We start from the raw sequence: 23,543 nt of genomic DNA, 5'->3' as shown, positions 1-23,543 counted from the left end.
CAGAAACACCTAACACTAATAAGATACCTATATACCATACGGGAGAACCGTCCCGTCGTATATGATAAAAAAACTTTAAAACAATAAAAACAACTATAATTTACTTACAATATTATAATGCGTACAAAATTCTTATCCGACGTCTGCTACTAATCTGCTCTCCGTAATAAATAAAATATCAATAAGATACATAAAGATTGTACATATATAAAAAATCTTTTCTTTCATTTATCATTATACATACGTTACGCGTGAATCGCCTCGATATTACTTTGTCTATATACAATATTTACAGTAGGAAATAAAAACAATTTGTACTCGCAGAGAAACCTTGGGAAATAAGGAAGAAGACTGAAATATATACAATAAACGAGACGCGACGGGTCACAAAGTCAGTGTTTCACAACAGTCGCCCTCGTCACTTTTGTCATTAGTACTACACGCGGGCGCGCCTCTACCTATCGCAGCGCTTGGCGCCCATGTCTGCAACAGAGAAAAACATACTTTTTATTTTCAGTTCATTATTTCCTACTTTACTTAAACATACCGTTGTAATTATGAATGAAGAACAAATGTATGCTCGCTTGTGTGTGCTTTTATATATGCGAGTGATATGTATAAAGTACACGTGTATTGACGTACATTATACAACTATGACATTATATTAGCGCACATCGATGATAGTTTTCATGTCTTATGGCAAAGAATTGCAGTAAGCCCCAAAAGGTTATAAATTGAAAAATAATAAAATAATCAGGATGGATCCCCTTCGCTTAATCTGGTAAGTATGGCATTGCACCAAGTGACGCGGTCCGTTTTTTGAGTCTCGGTCAAATTGTGTGGGATCCACCGCGAGCATAGCTTTCTTACACCCAAATGTTTATGTGGGATTGATTGTATTTGACTCATGCCTATGTCTAACGATGCCCGAATCTCATGGTAGGTCACATGCCTATCTGTTTCAATCATACGGCACACAGCATCAATGTTTTTGTTGTTCACAGCGGTGGACGGGCGACCATTGCGAGATTCATCACAAAGATTGACACGACTGCGCTTGAATTCCGCAAACCAGCTATAAATAGTTGTCTGGCATTGTGTTTCGTCGACAAAAGCAGATTGAAGCCGTACGAGGCTCTGCTAAACTGTCAAATTACACTTGAAATCGTAGAAAATCATACTACGAACATTTTCCCGAGTTAAACCCATCTTAACGTAGACACGCAATTTTTAAAATGGCGCCACAATATAAAAACAATTGACAGTCAGATAAAACAAACTGCATTCTACAGATAGAAAGTAACTCTACATAAAGAGTTCCATTTTCAAAGGTTATAATTACTCTGTAAATATTGTTTATGTAACTGGCCACTTCCGGAATATTTTAGTGCGCCCTATGTATATATATATAAAAGCGAAATACCACTCACTGATTAATCACGAAATCACAGAAACTATATTAGCTACAAACTTGAAATTTTGGAAAGTACGTTTCTTATAGGGTGTAGACATTCGCTAAGAACGGATTTTACGAAACTTCACCCCTAAGGGGGTAAAACTGGGGGTTGAAAGTTTGTTTGAAAGTCCTATGTTTTTGAAGTAAGATACTTGAAATTTAAAATGACTGTATCCGCTATAGATGATGTGGAGGACGTGGTTAATGAGGTTGAAGGACATACGTTGAAGTCACTGTGTGTGCGTTTCTCTTTGTCGTGCGTGTGTGCGAGTGAGTCTGGGTGTGTCAGTGGTGTGCGTCTTTCTCTGTAAGTGTGTATACGTGTGCGTGTGTGTCTGGGTGCGTCAGTGTGTGTGTAAGTCTGGGTGCGTTAGTTAGTGTGTGTGTGTGTGAGTCTGAGTTTGGGTGCGTCAGTGTATGCGTGTGTTTTGAGTCTGGGTGCGTCAGTGTATGCGTGTGTTTTGAGTCTGGGTGCGTCAGTGTATGCGTGTGTGTATGTATCTGGTGCGTCAGTGTGTGCGCCCCCCCTGCGTGTGTGTGTGCGCGCCCCCCAGCGTGCGTCAGTGTGTGCGCGCCCCCCAGCGTGCGTCAGTGTGTGCGCGCCTCTCCCTGCGTGTGTCAGTGTGTGCGCCCCCCCCTGAGTGTGTCAGTCGCCAGTGCTCACCGGGGGCCGCCTGCGCGTCGTCGTCGTCGGGCAGCGCGAGGCCGAACTCGCGGCGCAGGCGCGAGCTGAGGTTCTCGCGCTGCCGCTCCGACGCGGTGGGCTGCGCGTCGAACACGCCTGACACAAACCATACCATATAAAATAGGGATACAATTATTATCTAGGGGTATCAAAAATAACACTATTTTACGAAGGACAATATGCCACAGAAACGTGTTTTTGTTTCATTATTCTTTTTTACCATCGAACTTTACTATATTTATGAGATATTTTTATTCGCATATATCAATCTTAAAGTTGCAGTATAATATTTGAGCAGAAACAGGTCCTACTGGCCTATGTTTTAATAGACGAGGTATTTTTTAAAACCAATACATACAAATTTATTGAAAAAACACTATACATATATTATTATCTATTTTAATTAAAACAAATAAATACGATAACAGTTTAATGCATAATGTAAATAAAATATACCAACAAAATAATATCAACCATATTGTCCTGATTATCTCATAGTTGAAACACGTAGACTTGGCAATGATACAATAAACGTTAGTTGTCTACATACTCAACTAGTTCTTAAACACGCGACATAAGGATCAGAATCGATTAAACTATACATGACACAGTTGAGCGAGGTGTAAACAAGTACATCAATTATTCAAACATGTATTGTATTTGTAACAATGGAACACTCATTCTCATTACAATGACGATATAACTTTTATGAATGTTTAAATTTACATTGAGTTTTTAAGAGAAATGCTACTTTGTTGTGACTATTCAAATGACATAAAATGACGACTCAAATGCTTGTGACGCGCTTACTTGAACATTTTTTTTTAATTTTGAGTTTAGTAAGACCATTGTTAACTATTTATAAAATCATTCAAAATGTATTAATGTATAAAAAAACAAATTAAGGACCTCTTTATTTTATAGTCAATTGAAAATGACAAATGCAAAATCCAGAAACATTGCATGGGTTTACTAAGATTTCTATATACAAAGTGACTGATTAGAAGTCTATTCTTTTTTTCAACATTATTTCGTTTAAAATTTATATGATATTACACTGTTGTTTTGTATTTCATGAATGCTGTATTATCACTAAAATTATTATTACGAAACTATTATCACTGTACGAGTGTTGAGAAATTGAACTCATTGTGTAAACTATTTACGATAATTTTTTATTGTTTTGTCATTTAATTAAATTAGATGTTTTTATATATTTAAAAAAAACGAGTGCTTTAGACCACACGACTGAAGTAAAACTTCTTCAGCAATAGGCCTGCACTTTGTCTTAGATATAGGAAACGTAACTAGCTCTGAGAGAAAGAGAAACAAAATGTGTACTCGCACCTCTCTCTCTTGCTTTATTTGTCTCGCCCGATCATATCGTAACGCTCTCGTCACGCATTCACCAGCTAACTCCCCAAGTCAAGCGTGCGTGAAGAAGTTTTACTTCAAAGAACAAATAATTTTTATTTATTCCTAAGATAAACAAGAAAATACTTTTATAAGGTAGCAGTCGACTAACATTTAGTAATTCCGGGATATATGCCCAACTTTTTTTATTTTGCTCATTGCTCTTAGCATACGAATAATATACAATTGATTTTCATATGCCCCTTAACTTTATTCGAATAAACGTGTATTGTTTTTGTCGAATAGTCAATAAATAAACTGTTCATTATAAAATGAAAATACTGCATACCGGGATATACGCCACAAACGCGATATATATAAGAAATACATCAATGTCAGAAGTTACCGAATAAGATAAAAGAGAATGAAAATGATTAATTGTCATTAATATTTTTAATTACTTTATTGAAATAAAAGTTCATTAATTAAAAATTATGCTACAGTAAATTATTCATTAATTAATTTATGTATACCAACTTTTCGTCAATTAATAAATTACATATTTGTTATTAAAACACTCCAATCTAGCAAACTGTCGAATAACTCAAGAAACGTAGTCTGTCTGTTTACTACTGCGCTGGAGGACGTCCCTTAAGACATTCGATGGAGGGGGGGGGAGGGGGGCATAAACATCTACGGCAAGAGCATCTTACACCTTCGTTTCGCCGACAATATCGTCACCTTAGCTTACGTTGAATGAGCTAAGCGAAATGCTGTGTGGCCTAAACGAGTTCTCCCGACGAGTCGGTCTCAGTATGAACTTAGACAAAACGAAAGTTATATTTAACAACCAAGTCATACCGATACCGGTATCGGTCGATGGTACCCTTTTCAAAGTTGTTCAGGATTATGTCTACCTAGGCTATATCATCCAACTAGGCGGCAAAAACTTCGAGGAGACCGATAGGAGGATTCAGTTGAGCTGAGCAGCGTTTGGCAGGCTTTGTCGAGTCTTCACTTTGAAGACTTCGCAATGCTTGAAGACAAGTCATCGAACAATGCGTCCGCCTACACAGGCATGTATGTTATACGGAGCCGAGACTCGGATACGTTTAAAGTCGCTCAACATGCAATGGAACGGGCTATGCGTGGGGTTTTTTCTCAAAGATAGGATTAGAAATGAGACTATCTGCAAGAGAATGAAAGTAACCGACATAACCCACAGTTTTATCAAGTTGAAGTGGCAGTTGGGCCGTTGGAGCAGACGTGTCCTGGAGTGGAGACCGCGTCTTGGCAAACGCATTGTGGGACATCCTCCGGCCCGCTGGACCGACGATCTATGTAAGATTGCCGGTGTAGGCTGGATGAGGATTGCGGGAAACCGGGGTATCTGGCGCGAACTTGGGAAGGCGTATGTCCAGCAGTGGGGTGCGATAGGCTGAAGTGGGTAATGCAATTTCTGAATGGCCTAATAGGCAGCCCTATTTACGTCGTCACATTAATTTTTACTTCCCCCGAGTTCATTCATGCCACTTGACACTTGTTTTAGTCACTATTATTTTTTTACTTTGTTTGGTCACTTTCAGTGCTATCTTTAGTAATATCTGCGTAACTTGGGTTAAAGTTAGTCACTACTATTTTGCTTTTTTGCTTTGGTTTTTTCAAAGGAACTCTTTCTTTATATTTTTTCTCTGGTATCCCTTTCATAGCTTTTTTTCTTTTCATCCATTATTTTAAAATGGGGATTTCAGTACTCCAGCACCTTGTTTAATCTTCTTTGCAAAAGGCATCGGAAGCTTGGGAACTCACAATGATTCATAAAGCAGAAGAAAAAAAAATCAGAAGCAAATTTGCATATTTTGCATTTCTGCCATTGCTGCAGTCAGCGTTTTCTCGGTTTAAGTTATAAAACGTGGATGGACGCTGGATCTACGCTTACATTTATGGGGCATTTTTGATCTGAATCATATAAAGTACATTAAAATATAGCTAGCAATATATGCCTTTATGGCCATATACCCCAAAACATATCTAGGCACATATCCTTTCTCACAGAGATATACAAGCTCTTGAAAAAAAAAAATATAGAGTAAATACGATTATTTGACCATCAAAGTGTAATTAATAACAATTAACATATCCAACTCTTTAAGAAGTAAAAATAAAACAAACTTACTTGCTACATCCAAAATTATATAAGGTCGAAAATCATTCGCAAAGTAAAATTACGACTATATCTCGCCACCGCTAAAACTCTCATACGCAGCAAGGCTGCAAGCGTCAACCCTTTTTGGCAGACTGAAGTGGGGGAGGAGTGTATTCCTATTATAATTGTTTGTTCACATGTCTTCGAATTCACACAATCACATCGAGGCGTTATCTCGCTTGGCCGCATATCCCGGATTTACCCTATTTAATTATTATTTTTCGACAAATATACACATAAATAATCCAAAAATGACATCCAAACTCGAAGCGATAATCGAATAGATAACTTCAAGTCAAGGGGGTTAGTTGAATTAAACAGTATCGGCTATTTCCGTTTAATTTTGTTTTTAGGAAAAATTAAATGCCGAATCGACGTGTTTCAAGTGAAGCATATATTATCTGTTTGGGCTTAATTTGTAAACATGCTATAGTAGCGAGTATTATAGTAGTTATTATCTTAAATTCGCCTTTATTGATTGTTTCATTACTTTATGATGGTATATCATATTTTTATTTATTTATTTATTGTCTATAAGTATTAGAACGATGATATTTGTATCTATGTATGTTTATTACACAACTACACCACCGACCCCAATATTGCTATTAAGTTTTTAATTCTATGTTTGGGTTATCTGGAAAAAAATGGCTAATTAGCCATAAATCCACCCAGTGCACCACTTACAAACATACAACATACCCATACTACGTGACCCATTTTTTACAAATTCAAACCCCCCCCCTCTCGGTGACCAGCTTTAGTAGTTGCTAACATGTCATTTCCTCGAGTTTTCACGTAGTCATTCAAAAGTATAACTTAAATATTTTTTTGAAAAAAAAAAAGTTAAAAAAGAAAATTATAACCTGGGGATCTTTAAGTCGCGAGTGAATAGGTTACTTCTAGGTAAGCGTGCTCCATCTTAGACCGCATTTTCACTTATCATCAGGTGTAATAGTGGTCAAACGCAAGCCTATCATTGTATCAAAAAAAATAAAATAAAAAACTAAACATCATCGTAGATACAACAAAAGCGCCATATGGAATGCATCTCGACAGGGCCGAGCGCTAGGAGCGCTAGGGGCGCTAGGAGCGCAACGTACCGCGAGCGCGCGCGGGCGGCGACAGCGAGGCGGCGGCGCGCGCCGCGTCCCCCGCGCCCGCGTCCGCGCCGTCCTCCGCGCCCGCGCCCGCCTGCCGCAGCCGGTACTCGCTGATGGACAGCTGCGGGGAGAGCGCCGCTCTATATTCTCTTGTAAAAAGTATCGACGAGTGTGCTTTAAACCGCACGACCGAAGTTAAAACTTCTTTAGCTCCATCTAACTTATCTACTTTTCGTAATGCTCTTGGCGCTCATTTTAAAACTTACTCCCCGAGACGAACTTGCGTAAAGAAGTTTTACTTCAAAAATCGTTTGTGTTGCATCGATTCCAAATCGGACGGAAAAAATACTGACAATTTTTAAGGCATTGCATTCAATTTTAAATATGACAGTATTGATTAGTTTTTACATTTTTTTTTAAATAAAATACTTAAAAACTGATAACAGCGATTTATTACTAAAAAAATAAATAAATAAATAAATATAAACGACACGAGAAGTTTTATATTTCATTCTTTATAGGTAGTACAAAGGTATAACGGATAGCAAAAAATTAAGTTTTGCCACACCTCTATGTAAAATCAATAAATAGTATTAATAATTAATAAAATGCAAATACGAAAATAATAATCTAGTGCAAAGTATGTCAATGTAAATATTTTCATCATATTAATAGATTGTAAGGAATACAACAAATGTAAATCGTTATAAATAAATATTCTTATCAGAAATCTCGCTATAAATACGTAATCTTATCAGCAACCTTGATCTAATTGTAAAGAAATGTCACCACATACTTTCTTTTGTACTGATAACAAAACTATTACGTAAGTACATTTTGTGACAAAAAACTATATATATAATTAATTTGTTAACTATTATTTTTTTATGTTGACGAGGTTGGGCACATTAATTAAGTGATGCGTTAGTGGTCCATATATTAATGTTTGTATGTGTCATACAAATATTTTTATAGATAATACAAAATAATGTTCGTCGTGTTCTGTGCGTCTGTGATTGTGTTGTTTTCCAGACACCCGACGCCGATTCAGAACCTACAGGAGGCAATTGAATTTGATACTTTCATTTTTTTATCAAGTGCGTGTACATTAACAATATCAAAATCTAATAATGTATTTTATTAGAATATTTAACATTATTAAAAATATATATTTCTATATTTTGACGTCACAATATTTGCAGAAAAATGCATCTAAAAACTTGTACCAAATACATGTATCGAATTTAACGTTATACCGTATATTACCGTAAAAAAATTGTAACAGATACGCGATCGATAATCAGCACATGGTTTTAATCCGGTTTAAATCAAAGTCAATATACTACAATTTATTTTACGAAAAGTAACGAGACGCGTTGACTTTAATTATTTTTTGCATAAAATCAAGGTCAACTTATGGGCCTTGCCATCTCTGCTAAACCTGTTTTTCTGCATGATTTTTAATTCGTTATTCAAAAGCCACGCTTGCACATAATATGACGCAACTAAAATGCCTCAACATTATCGTTTTAAACCCAGTGCATAAATTGATAACGTTTTCGTCGTTTACTATATATCTATACCCATATAAATTGTTTGACAGTTTTAATATTGGAAAACTTAGTTATGTAGCAATTGTAACGCTGAGCTCAGTCCGTAGCGAGACGGTGCTGATGGTCAGTGCGAATACGATCAATTCACGAAGTATAGATACAAGGAATCCGAACGGTATAGGCTTTTTCATAGTATTCATTGTACACAAACACAATAATAAACCCTGATCTTATAACTCTTTTTTTTGCCACTGGCTGCGCTAGAATTTAGGATGTACCCACAGTGTTTTCACACTGAGGGGAGATCAGTGTCCAGAGGGAAAGAAAACGGGGAAAGACATGAAAAGGTGTAATCGAGGGAAATCGTAGGTAAAGATAGTGTTACCGTATAAAAGAAACAGTGGCGACACCTGCAGCTTTTATATATTACTGGTCAGGCTATAAATAGGAATACGAAATGTTGAATTACACTTACATTCTTTATTCATGCTGTCAATTTTTTTTAGATCCGCTTGCAGTTGCATTGGACTGTACTTGAGGTGTGGTATTTCAAACTGATAATTCTTTAGTTGTTCAAAGGTTCTTCCCGTTCTTTATAAGTCAGATTTTACGCACATGATTGATACAATTGTTTCATTATCGAGCTTATTACATTTATCCGTTTTAATAGTTTTTAAATCACTAAATAAAAATTCCTAAGAAAATGAAATCTCAACTGAGGTGCTGGGAAAGGAAATTATTACAGTGGAAAGATTAGTAAGGATTAAAACGAGTCCTTCTTGAACAATGGCGTGCTCTACCGGCAAAAATTAGAATTAAGATTCTGTCCTCTAAATTGAGATCATTCGTTTACGTTCGGACTCCTTGCATCTATACTTCGTGAATCAATTAATCAATAAGTAACATGTGGGATGGTTTTTTTTCTCACCTTTCTGCGTACAGGTTTTGGCTTGTCGCGTGGCGGGGGTTGCAAGCGCGGGTCCGCAGGCGCGCGGCGTGTGGGCGTGGCGGACAAGGTGGGCGTGGCAGACAGAGTTTGCGTGGCAGACAGAGTGGGCGTGGCAGACAAAGTTGGCGTGGCAGACAAAGTGGGCGTGGCGCGGAGCGGGCCAGCCGACAACGCGCCCGCCCCCGCTACCACGCCGCCCACCCCCGCGCCGTGCGCCTCCACGCGCGACAGTATCTCGCGCACGCTGCGCAGCTCCTCTGCGCCCGAGAACAGCCCCGACGAGCCGAATCGCGCCGAGAAGACCGCCTCCGCCGGCTCACGCTCCGCTAGAACCGCCGGCGGAGCCACGGGCGCGAGGGGAGCGAGGGACACTAGCGGCGCCACGGGGGCGAGCAGAGCGGCCGGCGCCAGCGGCGACACGGGAGCGAGCGACACCGCCGGGGCCGGGGGCGCGAGGGGGGCCGGCGGGGCGCAGGCCGGGCGCATGGGCTCCTCGGGCAGCGGGATGGTGGCGGGCGAGGGCGCGCGGGGCGCGGGCTCGGCGGGCAGCGGGATGCTCTCGGGCGCCGGCAGCGGGATGCTCTCGACGGGCGGCAGCGGGATGTTCTCGGGCGCCACGTCGTCGGGCTCCCCGCCGAGATCGGGCGAGGCGTCGTCCTCGGTTCGCAGCTGGATGCTGATCTGGTCGTCCACCATGTTGAGGTCGAAGTTTAGGTTGACCTTCTTCCGCTTCTCCTTGGGCGGTTTCTTGTTGCGGCTCTTCAGTATTTGGATGTTCTCCGTGTGGAAGGAGTGGATCTTCTTCTGGATGTCATCCATGTCGTCTCGCTGCGGCGAGGAGTTCCCGCTCGTGTCAGCCGACTGTGAGCTGTGCACCTTGTCGTTTGGACTCTCCGTCCCCTTGATCTCCTGTATGTTCTCGTTCAATTCTAGTTTTGATTGCATTATGACCGTCGTATCTATTTCCATGGGAACTACTTTATTATACATATTTTGCTCTAGCTCTAAGTTATTGTTATTTACGGCGACGTCCTCGGGTTTTGTTATCTCCGGCGGTATCTCCTCCTCGGGAGTGGGTACGCCGATGATCCTTCGTATGTGCTCGCTATCGTGAGGTCCTTTAATATTAACGTTGAGAACGTCGTGGTCAATGTTACACTGGTCGTCCGAGCCCTGCCCGCTATCGGATCGAGTTCGATCCCTACTGTACATTTCCATAATATTTCGCTTGTACTGTCGAGCTAGCGACAGAGCGTCCTCTTTCACAGGGGAGTCCTCGGACGTCAATACCGGTGAAGTCTCGTCGTTACACTAAGCAAAAAGAAAAACATACAAATACACAGAAAAGATATAATGCGATGTGTATTGCAACACGTTGTATACAAATTTTTATTAATGTTAATTATAATTCTTCGTTGATAATATAGTAATTATTATTAGTGGTCGCCTAGTGGTCTAGAACCGACAATAATTCATTTATATTATAAGTTTGAACTATATTAAACAAACTGAAACTAACAATACGTCAATGCGAAACCAACGTGTAACAAGTACTCCCAGTTTTTTTTTTTTTTTTTTTTTTTATCGAATTCACTGTGAAATTTAACCAATTTCTGCCACACATTGCAAGATTCTTTAGAAAGACGAAAGTTCTTAAGGTAGGTACGCTTAGATCCTTATAAAGCTTTAAAATTCTTGATTAAACACCTTAATATTCAAGTAAATAATACCACTTTAATATTAAAGTAATTTAATTTAAAACCTTAAGAATTAAGAGTAAGGGTGTAGAAATATTTCAAATTCCACTCAAAACCAAGAAGTGATAGATTGTAACATCTGACAGTGTCACCTGTCAGTAACAAGCGCAACCAGTGTTGCCAACCTTACATGATAATTACGTAGATATTATTTTGAATTATGAACCTGAAAATCAAATCTTGTTCCAGATACCTACAAAAAATTTCGAGCGGAAAATATCTGTCATGTTCTCTTTGTAATGAACGGTACGATTTAGACTGTGCTACTAGATCGTTCAATAAGTCCCGAGACTAACCTGGAAATGGCGCATATATTAAAAACTCTTTTGATTTTTAAAAAGTACTGGCTATCAATACAAGAATATGTGTCAAATTTTTAAAAATGGAACAATAAAATTATTGATTTTGAAACATTTAAGTGACGCTACGGTTGTAATTTCGATACAATGGAAAAAAACGAGTTTCGCGTGTTGGTAAAACATTGTTTTTTAATGGGAAAAAATATCGTTGAAGCACAGCAATGGCTTATAAAATGTTATGCAGGATCAGATCCCTCTAAAGCAACCATTTGTCGGTGGTATGCCGACTTCGAACGCGGTCGCATGGACACCAATGATGGGGAACGCTCAGGTCGTCCAAATGAAGCAGTGACTCAACAAAATATTAACCAAGTCCTCAAAATCGTATTGAAAGATCGGAAGGTAAAAGTGCGAGAGATAGCCGAGATAGTGAAGATTTCAGCTGGTAGTGTTTTCACTATTTTACATAAAAATTTGGCCATGAAAAAGCTTTTTTCTAAGTGGGTGCCGCGTTTGCTTACAACTAATCAAAAGGAACAACGTATCAATGATTCAGAGCGATGTTTGGCGCTGATGAATCATAATAAAAAGGATTTTTTACGTCGGTATGTAAAAATGGATGAAACCTGGATATACCATTTCACTCCGGAATCCAATCGGCAGGCAGCGGAGTGGAGAGCGGCTGGTGAAAGCCGCCCGAAGCGTCCAAAGACTCAGAAATCGGCCGGTAAGGTTATGACGTCTATATTTTGGGTTGCGCATGGAATACTTTTCATCGACTACCTTGAAAAGGGGCAAAATATAAATAGTGACTATTACATGTGCTTATTGGAGCGATTGAAGTACGAAATTGTGGATAAACGGCCTCACATGAACAAAAAGAAAGTGGTGTTTCACCAGGACAACGCGCCTTGTCACAAGTCCGTGAGAACGATGGCCAAAATTAACGAATTGGGCTTCGAATTGCTTCCTCATCCCCCTTATTCGCCAGACTTGGCCCCCAGCGATTACTGGCTGTTTGCAGACCTCAAAAAAATGCTTTAGGGTAAGAAATTTGAGTCAAATAGTGAAGTTATCGCAGCAACGAAGGCTTATTTTGAAGCCAAAGACAAATCGTTCTACACACATGAGATAGAAAAGTTAGAAAAGCGTTGGAGGTCGCTCTTGGAGGAGACTATGTTGATGAATAAAAATTAATTTTATAAAAAAGACCTTTTTTTTAGTACTTAGTCTTGGGACTTATTGAACCACGTGTTAGTATTAATTCTCATGAATTTTCTGTAATGTTTAAGAATAAGAAAGGTAAAAAAGAAAAGAGTGATAACATTAATACACCTGTTGTATCAACACTCAGTCAGAAGCGTGACCTACCTGTCAACTCTTATGTGCTCACTAACTGTTGTATAATAAATGGTGTATGGTGTATACAAAATATTAAAAGACATATCATACTGTATTGTATGTTTAACTGTGAATTTCTATTTGAATGTTTTTATAATGTGTCGATGATGTGTCTGTTTAATAAATAAATAAACATAAAAATGGTTAGCTTCACAGATTGAGGTAGTTGTGCACGTAATTATACTTACAGGCACAATGGAATTTTGTTCACACGATAACGACTCACGCGCCATTCGTCTTTTCTTCAAAGGTGTCAAAATTTCGTTTGGCAGCGACTCTGAAACAAATGCATCTACAATTGATATTGTAATACGACTTTCAGCTGGTTAATTATTAAGGTCAACTCCACAGAGCTTGCTTCATCAAAACTTGTAAGAAAACATTTTTATCATATCAGAGTAAAAAAAAAAAGTTGGTTATGATACATTAATTGATAACCACAAAACAGGCATGCGAAATTGACCTTCAAGATTTAATCTTCTCACCAGCCGAAGGGGTATCACTTTCTTCACTGATGGCTTGCCGCAGCCAACGTTTCTTTGCACTGTGTTGGACTGGGATCACCTCAGCTACTTCTACGGGCGGAGTACTTCTAGTTATCCTCTTAGCCTTCTTTGGTGGTCTATTTCTCTCTCTCCCAGGCGTCCTTGGAGGTGAAGAACGATCTTCGTGGTAATCCTGGTTTCCACTCAGGTCACCAATCATAGTCGAAGCCACTCTAACGAGGCTTTCTAATGACGGAGCGGACATTAATGGCGGTCTATAGGGCGAGGTGTAAGGCGACGGGGTACGTTCAGGCGACCTTCCTATCCATTCGGTAGCCATCGTCTTCTTGGTCTTGGGTAATTTGAATGCCGATTCAACAGAACCCACTGCAGCTTCAACAAGCAAACATGCTGAACTCAACCCAAGATCCTGGAGACAAATATTTATATATTTCAAAAGACCAAAATAATATGTCTATTAGGCTGATAAAAAAGATCGGCTATTTTTTGTTTTGAAAGCCTGCATCGAAATATTTTCAGAGTACCGAAAGAAGATGTCTGTAAAAATTGGCCCTCTTATTAGTATAGACATTATTAGGCTGATTAAAAAAATTGACTTTTTTAATCAGCCTAATGTCTATACTAGTATTAAAAGGAGGAATTTTTTTTATTTTTTCTTTGTAATGGATAAACTCAAAAACTGCTGGATCAGTTTTAGTGCTACGTTATCACTGAGTACCAATCCAAAACTATCCATCAACCACGTAATGCACGCGAGCGAAGCAATGAGACAAAATATATTTAATATTTTATACATAAATAATAAATTTAATTTCATAACATAATTCTAAGTTACCTCACTGACGGTTTCATGATGCCTTTCATTATCTGCCGTAGTTAAAGATTGTTCTGGTTGCGAAGGTGCTCGCGGTGACAAGGGCGTGGCTTCGTCGCCTGACGTCACAAGGTCACTGTCAGCTGAGTTTAATCGTCGTCTGTTTGACTGAGACGCCGTCCGAGCACGTCCTTTACGCCTAAAACGAGACATTACTTGTACTTTTATTTTCTACACCAAATGTACTCTAGGAACTAAATACTAAATAAATTATAGAGCTTACTTTTTCCGCTTTTTAGCACTGTATTGAATGTCATCTTCGTCGTCCTTCTCGTTGTTACTGGGATGCGGGTCAGACTCTCTACGCTTCTGTCTCTCTTTGACTTCTTGTTTTCTTTGTTGTGCTTTCTCCATCCTTTCAAATGCTTTCATTATCGCTTCCATTTTTCTTTCCTCCCGGGTCTTACATGTAAAAAAGAATTTTAAGTACACGCAACATACATATTTAGTTAAACTAGTATTCGCCCAGTGGTCGAAATTCAACCAATAAATTAATTTATGGTTATGTTTGACATTCAGACAAACAATATTAATCTATAATCTATTCTCAATTTGACCACAGACTTTTAAACAAATTATTATATATGCGTGTATGTTAAATATATGGTAGTGTGTAATGTTTTTTTTAAATTTATTTTTATGTATTATTTTTAAAAAATATTAGCATTCTGCACTCCACTATACAAGCTGACTGGTGAATTACTATCAATATTTAAGAAGGATAGCATGGTGTCGTCTTCTGTCAAAGATTTTCATTGTAATATGAAAGGGGACTGTCCATTTTCGGCCCAGCGTGAACAGAATTTATACAAAAAAACAAATATACCAAAAATTTTCATATATTATATCATGATTATTCGTGATTTTCAGTTGTATCAATAAAAACTGATAAAAAGTTTATATAATAAGTATTTTAATTCATTAATTATATACGTCTAGTTTATTTCCGGTTGGTGATTTGATTATACCACGTTGCCAGTCTTAAACAAACAATTATTATTAACGAACAATCGATTTTGAAATATTTTTAAATCAATTATTTGTTAAAATCGATTAAAAGTATTGTTAAATCGAATTATGTAATTAGAAAAAAAGTCTATAAAAGTGTATTTAGTAAAAAAAAAATAACTTTGATGAAAAATAAACTATTTTAGAAACATTGTTATTGACTACATAAAAAGCAAGCAATTAATTATATTAAATTCGATTATCGATTTAATCGATTTATTTTGTTTATTGAAAATATTATTTGTTATGGCAACCCTAAACTACAGACTTTTGCGTCATACATTCATTTGACTTCCATATTCTTTCATAGTGATATAGCAACCTACTGAAAAGTTTTCCGTCAACCGAGAATTCATCACTACTGCGACGTAAAATACACAGTAGGCATATTTATAAGTAGGAAAATATATTTTGTATTTATTTTATATGTAAACAATAAAGGTCAGGCAGAGAAGCCATAAAAAAAATATTATTGCAACTGCATGGTTGGTCGACGTACAGTAGGTTGTTGTGCCCATGTCATGACAATTATTTGGTTTTTGGGCTGGAAATGGTTTCAAGATTTTATAAATCTACCTGCCTAGTTTTTAGATAACATTCTGTTAACGTACGAATCCAATAAGTAGAACAAAAATAACAAAAACAATGATTTTTTATTTCAGAAACCTTCTTGTAATTATCCACAAAAAAACAAAAAAGAAACACCTGGACACAAAACTATATCATTTTTCTAATTCCTACTTGTTAGTACTACTAACATAATATATAATTATTATTCTCAGTGACTGTCCACTCGGGGCCGAAACCCCCATACAAAGTGGACAGTCCCCTTTGAATAGTTACGGGTCTCTGTAAAGAACTCACTATAGACGGCGCCACGGTTCGCTTAAACCGAAAATAAAAATCATCATATCAAGAATTTCGCTCTGGCGGGTACATCGTTCCATAGCTTAATTAGCTAGAGCGCCGACACGGTCAATCGGAGACGCGGGTTCGAAACCCGCTGGAGCGGTCAATTTTTGATATGATTTTCAAAAATGTTTAGAATCCCTAATGTGTGGGTAACACAAAAATAAAAATCGTACATTTTAAGAAGGATATTCGGTAATCGTTTCTCATTCGAATTATGTAAAAAAAATAGGTACTAATTTTTTACCAAATTGCCATACATTTCAATTTAAATAAATGAAATGTAGGCACATTAATTTTCAGCCATAACGGCGGCGCATGCGGCCTTGGCCTTGTACCGTGCCGCTTGCCACCGCCCACCGCAAACCCCGCAACCCCCGCCAATTCTAATTCCCACTAAATTCGATTAGTAGGTCACTAGGTTAGTTGGGCGAGCGTTGCCGCCACCGCCGCCGCCGTAAGATTTGTGCGTTGAAGTATGTATATCTTCCCGTGCGCACGCCTAGCGATCGATCTTAAGCGTATACCTAATATGTCGTGTGTGAATGTGACCTGTCATTAGTAATTAGGTATGGCTTATCAATACACAAATGCAGAGTACTTAAAAGTGACCCATTCGTGTTATATCGTGTGAAAGACAATAAGTATGGTTCATTTATTACGTTAGGGTCGACCATGTCTATTTTCTTACAAGGGGGTGGGAGGGAGCCTTGATAGTTCTTACGTAAGATCACAAAAATGCGCAAAGTTAAAATTATACTTTGAAAAATCGCGAGCAACCGCGCGAGTGCCGAAGTTCGCTCGGATGCGTATGGGTAAACTAACGACTAGTTTACTTGTTTGTAACGTCGATAAAAATCAATAAGTAAAACCAGTTTATTACTACCAAACAATAAAATTATTAGTACCTTTGTAAGTACAAATAAAAATAAACATTAAAACAAATCAAACGTGTATTCATTTTTTCCTTTAGATTCTTACGTAATAAATATAAATAATGGGGGAGGGCGACAGCCTATTCTTATCTTGGTATTTTTGCCTGCCCTAAGCCAGGATTAAAGTATGAAAGGGGATTGGATCATGCTTGTTTATCAAAATTAGCCTGCTACCCTGTTAACGCGTGACGGCGTTTGGGCGTAGGTAAACGACCGCGCGATAACGAAATGTACCTACCTACCTATACACCTGTTTTGTGTCGTCAGCGCAGCTAGGGCATCCAGACGACGCGTAATTAAGAAGATAACTGTTGGTTTACTTTACTCAGAAGTTTATTAATATTTAAGTTTTACTTATTAAGTGTTATTATTTTGTCATATATAATCGTCAAATATCACGTCCTTAAATATTGATAGTAATTCACCAGTCACCTGTATAAACTATAAGTGTGCGAAATTTCATACTGCTCCATCCGCACAATTTTCGTAAAAAGGGGTACAAACTTTTTGCTTCACATATTAATATATAGATAAAAAGTATCAGCTTACCATTTTACGTTTTTCTTTTTCTTTACTAGCTGTCGTCGGTAGCTTGTCCTGAGAGTCGTCAGTTTTGTCATCTAGCGAGTCCTGGTTGACGCACGTCGTCCGACTGGATCTCGAAGACCTGTCGTGGCAGGCAGACCGAGCCGTCAGCTCGCGAGTGACTGGCCTCTCTTGTTCTACCTTAGGCTCAATTACCTTCTCTTCGATTTTATTTTGAATGTCCTCATCACACTTTTTCTCTATTTCGTCGGAGATCGCCGGAGGCGGTAGTACTTCTTCCTTAATTTGAGGTTCCAGTTTTACGTTAATTTCATTCATTTCATGTTTTACCGGCATTTCAATCGGAGTTACTTGTTCCGGTTCCGTTTCCGGTTCTGGTTCTGGTTCCGGTTCCGGTTCTGGTTCTGGCTCCGGTTCGGGCTCAGATTCGGGTTCGGGCTCTTTCTCCGGCTCGGCCTCTATCTCAAGCTTTACTTTCGGCTCTATCTTGTCTACAAAATTTTCCATAGGGGGCTCTATTTTAACAAAGTCCAGTTCATCTAAATCTGGTTTCATTTCTTCTTTTGCTGTGAGATCCATTTCTTCTTTTTCTTCCTTTAACTCCACGGCTTTAGTAGGTGCATTAAAATCTAAGGAAAGTAACGGCTCCTTGACGGGCGACGTTGGCGGGTACTCGTGCTTGATAGGCGATTTCTTTTCTTGTTTGATAGATATAAAGGGCGACGATATGTCTTTGACAGGTGTTGTTATAAGTGACGCTAAAGGTGGCGATACTGGAGAAGATGAGCTAAAACATCTGTTTCTACTCCGTTTTTCCCTTTGCGGATACTCTAAGCTCTTTCGAGGCATAATTGGAGTTAAGCCGTTTGCCTTGCAATGTTTAGGATTACCACATGCGCACGGTTGCTTGCCGCCGTTCGTATCGTGTCCAACTGTAATCTCTGTGTTAGAAGGAATATCATTAGTAGTTACTAAATAGACGTGCAAAGTACCCTTAACAATACAATGTTGTAATTCGGCATTTGGTTTACATGAGCGCCGAACAAATCTCGCTTCGTTTCCATACGTTCGCGTGTCGATACATATTTGCGTATTATCTTTTGGTAATCTGTAGAAAAATACGAAGGGTCCGGGTTTTTGACTACCAGCGCGAGCCGAATTTTGTATTTGTGGTCTATGCTGATTTGACAACATGTATTTCCCTCTCAACTCGATAACTGGGGTATTTTCTTTAAGATCTTTCGTAGCTATGAGTATTTTACCCCCAGCGTGCGGCACGGTCGTGCACAAGTGCGCAGTTATCGCCGAAGCCATGTTCGGCGTACTACCGAGTTTACTGCTATATTTCATCACTTTAGCCCGCAACTCGGGACTATAATGGTTCGTCATCGCCAGCTCGTACAAATCGCGCCAATGCGATTGATTCGATAGAGAAGAGTTGTACTTATTCCTATTCAACAACATGTCCTTCTTCCGTTTGACTCTTTTCTCCGTGAGTTTTCGTTTGTTTCCTTTCCTCAGGACCTCGGTCTTCTTGGGTCGCTTGGGGCCTCGCTTGGGGAGCGGCGGGGTGGGCTGCGGCGGCGGGGGCAGCGCGGGCAGCGTGGAGTTGTAGGTGGTGACGCACGCGCCGCTGGTGTCGGAGTAGGTGGTGACGGTGAGCAGGCGGCGGCGGCGGCGGCCCGGGCGCGCCGCGTCGGGCTCCGAGTCGCTGTCGTCGGCCAGCGCGCTCAGCTCGGCGCGCTTGCGCTGCTGGATGGCGCGCGCGTGGCGCCGGTCCACGGGCCGCGGCTGGCACAGCTCGCACATGTAGGCGTCGGGGATGTTGGCGCGGTCCACGCCCATGCAGTCCACGTGCTGCCACTCGCCGCAGCGGTCGCAGCAGATCATGTACCCGTCGTCGTGCGTGAACTCGCAGATGCAGCGCGTCTTGCCCTCGTCCTCGCCCTCCGGCGCCGTCTCGGTGTCGCTACCGCCCGGCGCCGGCGGCCGCTCGCCCTCCAGCGACGAGATCACGGACGCCGTGTCGTCGTCCGGCGGCGCCGCGCTCTTGTACGAGAGCGCGAGCGCGGCCGCCGACGATATCGGCGAGCTCCCGACCGGCGCGGCCGATGTCGGTGGGGACTCGTGCGCGACGGGCGCCAGCGGTGACGTCTTGACCGGGCTCGAGGGCGCGGGGGTTGCGGGGACCGCGGGCGGCGACGGAACGATCGGCGACGTCGTCGTCGGCGCGGTCGGGCTGCCGACGGCGGGCTGCTTCTGGGCCGGTAGGGCGTACGTGTGATCCAGCATTAGAAACGCGAGTGTGCTGAGTGGGTACCGGCGCAGTTCCTCGGCTAGATTCGGTCTCTCCTCCATACCGACTATGTCTTCCGCGGTCAAAAGGGTTGATTTGTCACCGCTAAAAATAAAAATTATATTTTATTAATATCAAGGACAAATGCATAAAGATAATAATTTTCATTTTAATTCATAAATACTTACAAGACGTATCTTTTTTGATTCACAAGCTTAATTTCCACCGGTTCTTCAATATTAGCCACTGAATGATTAACGTTCATCACTTGATGAATAGGGGTGGGGCTCTGATGTAGCATGAGCTTCGGTTGAGATAGAGACTGTAATATCTGTGCAGTTAATTGTTGATTAGCTGATACTTGAGAGACTGTAGAGAGCTGGTTGTCCGGTCCATACGTTTGTACATATCTGAGGTTGGGTGTGCAGCCAGACTGTACATAATGTGGTCCTTTAGGCAAGTTTGTACCAATTGGAGAGGTAGATAGCAGCACTGGTCCACATGGTGATTGTAGAACAAGACGTTCATTTTTCGAAATGGGCTGTTGTGTTTTTTGTGTAGGACTGCCTACTTTTTGTATAACTTTTGAAGTATTAGATTCTACACCATAACTGGAGGCTGGGCTTTTGTACGTAACATTAGTAACAGGCCAAGCTTTATTTTCAGACTTATGAGTGGTCCCAGCCTGCTGAATTATTTTAATGGCTCTAGATTGATTCTTCTGATTAGATGTTTGAGAATTTTTCGATCCTTTAAATGTATTTATGGATTTTCGTCCAGAATGAACCGATATTTTATTTGGTCCAGAGACCACTCTAGACAGAATATGACATTGAGTACTACCTGATGAAGCAGCAACCATAGCATTCAAATTAGCACCATTATTTACCTTATTTAAATTTGTGCTTTTTGAATAAGTGTGACTATATGGCACATTTTTAACTGGACTACTATTTATAACAGATGGGGATAGTGAAGCAGTGCCTATAAGAGACTGACTCTTCGGTGGCTTTGTGCTTAACATAGCGTTGTTTAAATGTTTTTGTGACACAACATTGGCACTCAACTTGTAAACATGATTTTGGGTTCCATATACAGGCGCACTTATTTCTTTACTTTGAGCTATGTACTGCTGTGAATAATTTGAATTTTTAGGTAAAGATATGTTACTTAAAATTTGAACTTTGGAAGTCTTAGGGCGACTTATGTAACTTGTTTCAGTGATAATGTTTGTTCTTCGACCTGTTTGTTGTGTGTCATTTACATAGCTTTCACTGGTTATAATAATCTGTGATACACCTGGTTGTCTATCTTCTTCACTTTTACTGTCCGTAGCAGTACTAGTAGTTAGGATTGTCGGTAGCCAAAGAGTTTGGTTGCCTGAAGAATCCTGAGACACATTCTGTATAGCAGTAATATTACCAACAGCGGCATCTACATTTATTGTAAAGTTCTGTGGAAGCTTTGTAACGTTTTGAACAATTGCTGTATTTAATGGGGTTTGGATAAGAGTTGCAGCATTTTCAACATAATTTCCATCTCCCGAATCATCTGTATCTTGAATTATAGGGTAGGCTAAGCGGCCAACATTATCTAAAGTTTCTTCAATTCTTACAATCCTTGAGAGAGAATCAACAGACATATCTGCATCACATCTCTTTTCCTTAAAATGATATTCAATATCTTTGTCAACTTTATGAACAGCTTGAATTATGCTTTCAGGGTTAGTGGAATCAGGCTCAGGGTCACCTTGCGTAGGCGAAATGGGAACGGCCCTCAATACTGGGGTCCTTACACTAGATATATCCATAGTATCTGTTAATTTGTGATCCAACACACGCTCATAGATATTTTCACTGGAGGAGGCCGGCCCGTAACTCTATAACATTAAAATAAAAATAATTATTCTATAAACATTTTATGATCTATTCGCAAAGCTTAAACCACAAGTAAAAATCTATACAAATAAATAAAATTGGAGTGTCTATTTGTAATTTTAAAATAACCACTTTTTAACTAAATACATATTAGATGTATACAAGATATACCAAAATAACCTTTTTTTACAATTTTTGCCTGTCTGTCTGTCTGTTTGTTTGTTCCAGCTAACCTCTGAGATGGCTGGACTGATTTTGACGGGATTTTCACTGGTAGATAGCTGATGGAGTAAGAAGTAACTTAGGCTACTTTTGTTTTTAAAATGTATTTATTTTAAACTCTGCGAACTGAAAAATAACTTTTTTTGTTAAATTTCATGCAGACAAAGTCGCGGGCACAGCAAGTAAATAAAAAAATACTATCACATTTCAATACACAAATGTCTCTATATAATAAGGCACTGACATAAATATAACCTGCAATTATAAACAATAATCAATTTGTCAGTTACGTGGCTTTATAATTTATGATGAAAAGTTAATACTGAAACTTCATAACTTCTAAATACAGCACAGAGATTACTTTTTAGAAATTTTATATCTAATCAGGATATGAATACACATAGTTTTAACGGGGCCCTAAAGACGGAATGGTTTTCATAGGATACAACATAGCACTCTGTATTTGAATACAACAAAACACCATATCATATGCCCTCATTTGACTAAACTTCTGATAAGTTCACTGACAAAAATAATATATATAAAAAAATACACAACACTTGTTAAGTAAGTACTCACCACTAGAAAATACTACAAAAAAAAAAAAAAAAAATATATATATACAGGCTACAATGATACAACTTTGAATTTTTTGAATTTCAAATATTTATTATTATTATTTTTTCACTTTTTAGATGTTTTAGGATATGCAATGACAATATAATTTATAGTGGAATAAAAATTAATTATTTTATTAATGAAGATATGATATGTAAGATAGTAAATTAAATTGGAAAATAATGTTTCATAGCACTTATGTATTCATATAGAAATGAAATATATTCTTTTCATGTGTCTATTATTCTGTTTATTAATTAGCTTTAAGGGACACACACATATATAAATTATAGTGCAGCAAGTTTGAATTTTTTTGGGTTTTAAATTATTCAAACAAGAAAATTATAAGTGTTACTTACATGCCGGACCTTAGGTTCATATTCTGATGTCGCTGACATGCTGTGAATAGCATCTTGGGTCCAGCCCGAGATGACGCGACGGAGAGCTCCCGGCCTCCAAGGTTTATTTCATATGACTGCAATCGAAAATCGACTTTTTATCCATCCACCTTCGTAATCCTCACAACGTTTGACGGCATAACAATCTTGTTAAATATTTTTTTAGTCCAGAAATATATGACAGTCGAGGTCATTGTTCCAGAAAATACTCGAATATCACATTTTTATTGTTTCCTACGAGAAAATATAAGAAATAACAATAAAAATAAAATATGATAGCTTATGGTATTCAAGCGTAAATAAGAAAAAAATTACGGATAGGTTAAAATTGACTGCCGCCATTATTGTGGCACGAAAACTGAAATGTCTCTAAACATCAAAAAAAGTAAACACTAACCTTAAAGTGAAAAACAGCGAAGAAAAACAATTTTTAATGAAAACAACACTAAATTAATTGTAGAACAATATTAAATAATCCTCTTAGTAACAAAGGATTAAAATATATAAATACATACAAAAATGAGGTTTGTATATTTATATCACATCTTTTATCACATAAATGAATTAAATATAACAATATTAGTGCAAAGAC

General features: G+C 38.9%; 1 protein-coding gene across 1 annotated transcript; it reads right to left on the bottom strand.

The window, feature by feature from the left end:
- Positions 1-79: 79 nt before the first annotated feature.
- LOC123654776 lies at positions 80-23,167 on the bottom strand. Its single transcript, XM_045590660.1, has 13 exons — positions 22,913-23,167; positions 20,025-21,715; positions 17,544-19,941; positions 14,366-14,544; positions 14,104-14,281; positions 13,248-13,677; positions 12,951-13,054; positions 9,285-10,616; positions 6,804-6,924; positions 5,434-5,453; positions 2,602-2,653; positions 2,121-2,237; positions 80-483 (listed from the first exon to the last, which is right to left on the bottom strand). Exons 1-13 carry the CDS (start codon positions 22,949-22,951, stop codon positions 455-457), a joined length of 6,690 nt encoding a protein of 2,229 aa, XP_045446616.1. The 5' UTR covers positions 22,952-23,167; the 3' UTR covers positions 80-454.
- Positions 23,168-23,543: the final 376 nt, after the last annotated feature.

Source organism: Melitaea cinxia, chromosome 6 (assembly GCF_905220565.1).
Source record: "Melitaea cinxia chromosome 6, ilMelCinx1.1, whole genome shotgun sequence".
Classification (NCBI taxonomy): Eukaryota; Metazoa; Arthropoda; class Insecta; order Lepidoptera; family Nymphalidae; genus Melitaea; species Melitaea cinxia.
Note: the sequence above shows the minus strand (reverse complement) of the source record. Positions and strands in the feature narration are given on the sequence as shown.